The sequence below is a fragment of the Lynx rufus genome, unplaced genomic scaffold, assembly GCF_022079265.1.
Source record: "Lynx rufus isolate CCGP_SWC_20201006 ecotype Redwood Valley unplaced genomic scaffold, mLynRuf1.p SCAF_1, whole genome shotgun sequence".
Taxonomy (NCBI): Eukaryota; Metazoa; Chordata; class Mammalia; order Carnivora; family Felidae; genus Lynx; species Lynx rufus.
The window spans coordinates 179,101,837-179,107,766 of NW_025814823.1; the positions used below are offsets into that span (position 1 = coordinate 179,101,837).

The 5,930-nt window shown below is 55.4% G+C and overlaps 1 protein-coding gene across 2 annotated transcripts; it reads right to left on the reverse strand.

Annotated features, from left to right (window-relative positions):
* Window positions 1-837: 837 nt before the first annotated feature.
* On the reverse strand, window positions 838-3,454 carry FOXI1 (forkhead box I1). 2 transcript variants are annotated; one of them, XM_047073078.1, is made up of 2 exons: window positions 2,878-3,454; window positions 838-1,115 (listed from the first exon to the last, which is right to left on the reverse strand). In XM_047073078.1, the coding sequence occupies exons 1-2, from the start codon at window positions 3,452-3,454 to the stop codon at window positions 838-840; spliced, it is 855 nt and encodes a 284-aa protein (XP_046929034.1). The 2 variants fall into 2 exon arrangements, with proteins under 2 accessions (XP_046929034.1, XP_046929023.1); XM_047073067.1 differs by having other exon boundaries at window positions 838-1,397.
* Window positions 3,455-5,930: the final 2,476 nt, after the last annotated feature.

Genomic DNA, 5,930 nt, shown 5'->3' on the forward strand with positions numbered 1-5,930 from the left:
AAGCTGGGCTTTACAAGATTTTGTAAGTGGACAGTGCTGGGGTGGGGGTATGGGGTACGTGACTCCTCTCCCTGCCCTGCTCAAGGTCTCTGGGGCTGGGGAAGTGATGTCCCCCTGTGGGGAGAGGTGGGACACACTGTCCTTCAGGGGCATGAGCTTGGGCTTTCCTCCTGAATGGCAGCAAAAGAAGTGCCTACAGGTAAGTTGGGAGCCCCAGAACAAGGACTTGGAGCAGGACTGGATGTGCCTGGGGCCAGGGCTAAATTTTGATGGACAGCCATAGGGCAGTGGATGTGCTTGCCTTATAAGCAGCTGACACACTGACCTGCCTTGACTGTTCAACCAATTGCTCCATTCCTGCCTTTGTTCACCCAAACTCTGGGGGTCATACAGACCCAGACTCGACTCATGACTCTGTCACTTACTGATCTGTATAATCCTGTGAAGTTACTTAGCTTCCTAGAGCCTCAGTATCCTCATCTATTAAAGGAGGAGATTCATTTGAACCCCACAGGGTAACTGTAAATAGTAAGTGTGCTCATGCCTTTAAAGAGCGTAGCATAGCACCTGGCACATAGTAAGTACTCAACAAATGGCTGCCATGATTACTGCTATCAGGAGCACCAGTATTTCCACTGCAAAGTTGGTGAGTATGTGTGTGGACGTATGTGAGATCAACAGAAGGTTTACATAATGTTCTAGGGGAAGGATGAATTGCTCTGAGCTTCCTGTGTATGCCTGGGTAGTTGAGAGTCTTGGACCACAGCGATGCTGGCATGGGAGGCCTCAACTGCTTTCCTCCCATGCATGTCCATGTGGTTCAGGAGCTGTTCTGTTCTAAACCTCAGTGCCCTCCCTGGGGTAGAGGACACTGTTTGTGTTGATGCTGTTGTAGAAATGAGGGCTGAACTGGTTGAGGACAGAGCCTCCATAGCCGAGAGCGTTGGTGGGCATGGGGTTGGCCCATTCGCCCCCACCCCCATGGCTGCTGAGGTTGGTGAGTGGGGTGTAGGAGCTGAAGTTCAGCAAGTTCTGCCCCATCTTGTCAGCGGGCTCAGGGCTCAGTCCTGGTGTTGCCACAGGGCGGCTCACCGGGCTCGAACCGCTCACATAGGCTGTCATGGTGGAGAGGAAGTTGTTGAGGCATGGGGTACCCGACGGGGGAGGTGAGGACTGCTTCTCTGGGGAGCTCGTGGCGCCTGGTGACGCACTGTCCAAGATGTCCTGGGCCTCTGCGGTCTTCGGGCTGCCCGCCAGGAGGCTGCTGTCTGTTTTCTCCGAGGCCAAGGATCCCGTGCTGGAGGAGACATCTGATTTTCTCTTCCTCTTCCTGCGGAAGTTTCCATTATCAAACATCTTCTCACAGTTGGGATCCAGGGTCCAGTAATTCCCTTTGCCTGGCACAAAAGTGGGAGAGGTTAAGTAGAGAGATGGACAAAATGCTCTGCTCCCGTTTCTGTGTAGCGTCACAAACTAAACACCAAAGAAACACACGCAAAAGGCAGAACAAAAGGCAGGGAGAGAGACACAGAGGAATAGTGTACAGGAAACACAGGGATCTTTAGCTCAGCTCCCTGCTCACAACTGGGCCCTCTGGGAGCACAGAGGCGTGAGCCATGAAAGTGCTTACAATTCGGGCCTCTGGGAGACGTTCAGGGGCTGGGGGAATGGAGAGGGAGGGGCTCCTTCCATTGCTGACGTGGAAGAAAACTAAGGAAACACTTCAGGGCTCCCTGAAAGTTTTGGGCATGGAGTCCAAGGGTGGACTTGAGTCCTGGCTTTGCTCCTAAGTGGTGGAGGGACTTCGGGCAAGCCTAAGTTTCCTAGTCTGAGAAGTGGGTCGGTTGTACCAGTCCCTTCTTCCTCAGGCTGACTGTGAGAAAGGGCTGATGCTAGACGTGTAGCTGGGCTGCATCACCATGAGGTGCTGTCCAGAGGTAAGGCCTGAGCTCAGCCTGCGGGTGAGGCCAGTCATTGGACTGGACACTTGCCTTCCCCTGGGGCCCCAATAGTTCTACCCTTGTTAGCCTCGAAGTGGGTGAAGGTGGGGGCTCTGAGCCATGCCCTGGCTTCCTGTGGGGGAAAAAGAATGGACTTCAATTCTGGGAAATGCATAGCTGAGTTTTTAACGGCCCTGTATGGCCATTCTGTATGGCCCTGAATTTTAGAAAGTCATCATTAAAAAGGAAAAGTTCACAGTCTTTGGTGGTAGAGAGACCTCCACTCAGCTTCAGGCTCCATGGCTATCCCTCCATTCTGTGTCACCTTAGGCAGGATGCCTCTAAGTGTCAGTCTCCTTATCTGTACAATGGGTTTAATAAGAGCTATCCTGCAGGGTTGCATTAAAGAAGGTTATGTACAGCAGGCAGCACAATGTGGCCCATGCTTATTCAACAAAGTTAGATCTTCTCCGAGAAGGCTGGGGGTGCCCTTGGGCTTGGCCTAGTCCAACTCACCCCAAGGACTTTCTATGAGCTGAGGGCTGGGGACTCAGATTAATCATAACAATTACTATAGTCTACTGGGTGCTTGTTAGCACCAAAATCCCTGCATACGTTATCTCATGACCCCCATCACAGGCCTGGAAAGGAGCCACTGTTACCTTCCCTATTTTGCAGGTGGGGAAACTGAGGCTCAGGGACCTAAAATGCTGGAAGTCGCTGGCTGGTCCGTGGTCCAGCCAAGGTCAAAACCCAAATCTGCCCCCTGGGCTCTCCCAGTCTCCTTCACTAACAACCCTGAGCCCCCTGTCTTGGGGGGACACAGCCATGTCAGAACTGTCTAGAATGGGGTGCTGCTTTGGAATGACACGAAACTTCCCTGGGGGCATGGGAGGCTTGCCCCACCCACTCCACACTGTGCCCGCAGCCCCCTTACCCGGGTCGTCCTCATCGCGGGGCACCTTCTTGAAGCAGTCGTTGAGAGACAGGTTGTGGCGGATGGAGTTCTGCCAGCCGGCCTTGCTTTTGTTGTAGAAGGGGAAGTTGTCGGCCACGTACTGGTAGATCTGGCTGAGGGTGAGCCGCTTGTCGGGCGCCCCGTGGATGGCCATGGCGATGAGAGCCGAGTAGGAATAGGGGGGCCGCACCAGCTTCATCAGCTCCTCCTGCGAGGGGATGGGCAGCCAGCCCAGGTCGCCGCCCCCCAGCCCAGACATGCCTGGCAGCAGCTGCCTCTGCACACCGTAGGCCTGGGGCAGGAAGGGGCTGGTGTTGGTGCCCGACAGGTAGGGTGGCGGAGTCATGGCCGGTCCATTGAGCCAGAGGTAGGGGTTGGGGGTGGCCCCGTACTCGCCGCCCCCCTCGAAGGAGGGGGGCCGCTGAGGGCTGGGCACGCCCTGTGGATGGAAGAAGTTCTCGTAGTAAAGGCTCATCTCGGGGGGCTCCTGGCCGATGCTGGGGAACTGGGGGCTGCAGCGAGGTGGGGAGGGTGCCGGGAGGTCGAAGGAGCTCATGCTGGGGCTGGGCTCGGCCGGAGCCACCTGCCTGGCACCTGCACAGGGGAGCTGTCCCTGACAGGTGCTCTGCTGGCCAGCCTCCCACTTATACCCCTGCAGGCTTGGCCTGTGGGCCCCACCCAGGGGCGGCCACCTGCTGCAGACCCGCCCCTCCTCCAACAGCCCTGAGAGCCAAGGGGAGGGGGCCTCCTGGCCAGGCCCACTGCGCGTGCTCAGACCGGTGCTGTAGCTGATGTCCACAGTGCCCAGGGTGCCCCTCTTCCTTCTCTCTCTTCCCAGTTCCCCTCGCCCCCTTCTCTCTCTCCTTTCTCCTCGTCACCTGGTTCGCCTTGTTTCTCCTTCATTCTGTCTCTCTTCCCGTTGTCTCCTCACTTGTCTCTCCCCTTTCCTCCCCTTCTTTCATTCTTAATGTCCTCTCTGCATCTCCTTCTCTCCTTCCCTCCTTGCTGCCAAATTCTTTCCCTTCTCTTCCTCCCCCTTCTCCGGATTCTGTCTTTTCAAAGCACTGTTCTGGACACCTCTCCTTCCCTTCCTTCTTTCTCTCTCTGAGTTTGTTTCTATCTCTTTCTACTTCTCTGTCCCCTCTTGCTCACCTCCTGTGTGTTTCTGCTTCTCTCAGCTCTCTTTCACTCCTGTCTCTGTCTCTCAGTTCCTGTGTGTCACTTTCCCTGTCTCCTGTCCGCTCTTCTTGCCCACCCTGACCCCTCATTCTCCGCCCCCTCACTCAGACTGGATGAGGCACTTTACGGGAAGCCACATCTTTGGGTCTTCTGAAGTGAAGACACACTTTCTGGAGTTTCAGGAAAGAGCCTGGCCTTGGAGAATCGGAAGAGCAGAAAGGAGCCTGGCCAGAGTGGGCAGCTGGTTGGCTGTAGGCACCCTGTGTGCACCCACACACACCACCCAGGGCAGGCAGGCTGACAGGGCTTGTGGACAGGCCTGGGGATTGTCCTGGAGGAACAGCAGGGCCCATCAAGACAGTGACCAAAGGAAGAGACTGTGAATGGGCTTCTGGGGAAGATGAGAGAGAACTTGCACTCTGAAAGTTTCTTTCTGCCTGCAGGGGCCAAGCAGGCCCCCAGGCCACTATCTGATCAAAGGCCTTTCATGTTTCAGATTGCAGCCCCCCCCCCCCCCAGAGCTGAGGCCTGGAGGAGAGCCCTCCACCCCTCAACTCACCATTCTCCTCACACCATCTCTGCCTCAGGCTCTCGAAGCGGGAGTCCAGCTCTCCCTGCTTCTCCGTGTTACGGTCGGTCCCTCTCCTCCCTGGGCTTCGTTCTCCTCCTGGAGCTTAGAGATGGCTTGCCCCAGCCTTCCTTCATCCCAGGCAGGCTCTCAGCTTGAGGGGAGGGGAGTGGGCCCCTTCTCAGAGGGTAGGCAGCTGTCCCTGAGCGGGCTTTGGTACAGCCTGAGTACTTCTCTCTTGGATCAGCAGATTGGAAGAAAGTTCCAGTCCGCTTTCTCTGGTCACCACCACCTCCCTCCCGCCCTCCTACCTTCCTTCTCCCCATTCAACTTTGTCTCACTCCTCCAGACCCCATGTGCCTGAGGGGGAAGAAGGAGGTCACTTCCTGTGTTAGCTGGAGGGGCTGCCTCTCAGGGAATCCCCCCTTCCCCAGCTGTCTGCTCTCCTCTACAGCTGTGTCAGGAGACTGACGTGTGGGAAACCTGAGGGCCATGGAATGCATCTCGTTTGCAGCATATTAGTGCTCGGAGGATGAGTTCAGGTAACTGGATGGGAGGGGTCCTCCCAGGTCCTGAGAAACCACCTGTCCCCACTGGGGAACAGTGGATGAAGTGACTCCAAAAGGGCTTGTCTGCCCAGGTTAGGCATGGGGTAAGCATACTGCGCCTTCTCTCAGAAGAGTAAGCAAAGGAGGCCCCATCTTTGTTTCAAGTTTCTCTGCTGGGCCTGGCTTGCTGGGGGGGGCGGGGGGGGGGGACATGACTCTTTAAGAAACAGTCACATTAGAGACCACCAATACAGACCCCAGGTCTGATGGTATAGCTAACTGTACAGCCAGACCCTGCCATCTACAGCTCACAGTCACAGCACCCCAAGTCATGTGACAAGTTCACAGTCAAGCTGGTCAGGAGCCCTTCTCCTAACCCCTTCATCCACCTTTTGCCTATTGCTGGGGTCTCCTTCTGGAGAGTCATTTTTTTTTAATTCTTTTTATTACATTTTTTTTAATGTTTATTTATTTTTGAGAGAGAGAAAGACAGACAGAACATGAACAGGGGAGGGGCAGAGAGAGAAAGACACAGAATCCAAAGCAGGCTCCAGGCTCCGAGCTGTCAGCACAGAGCCTGATGTGGGGCTTGAACTCACAGATTATGAGATCATGACCTGAGCCAAAGTCGGATGCCCAACCAACTGAGCCACCCAGGCGCCCCCCCCCCAAAATTTTTTTTAATGTTTATTTATTTTTTTGGGAGAGAGAGACAGCAGAGGAGGGAGGGGCAGAGA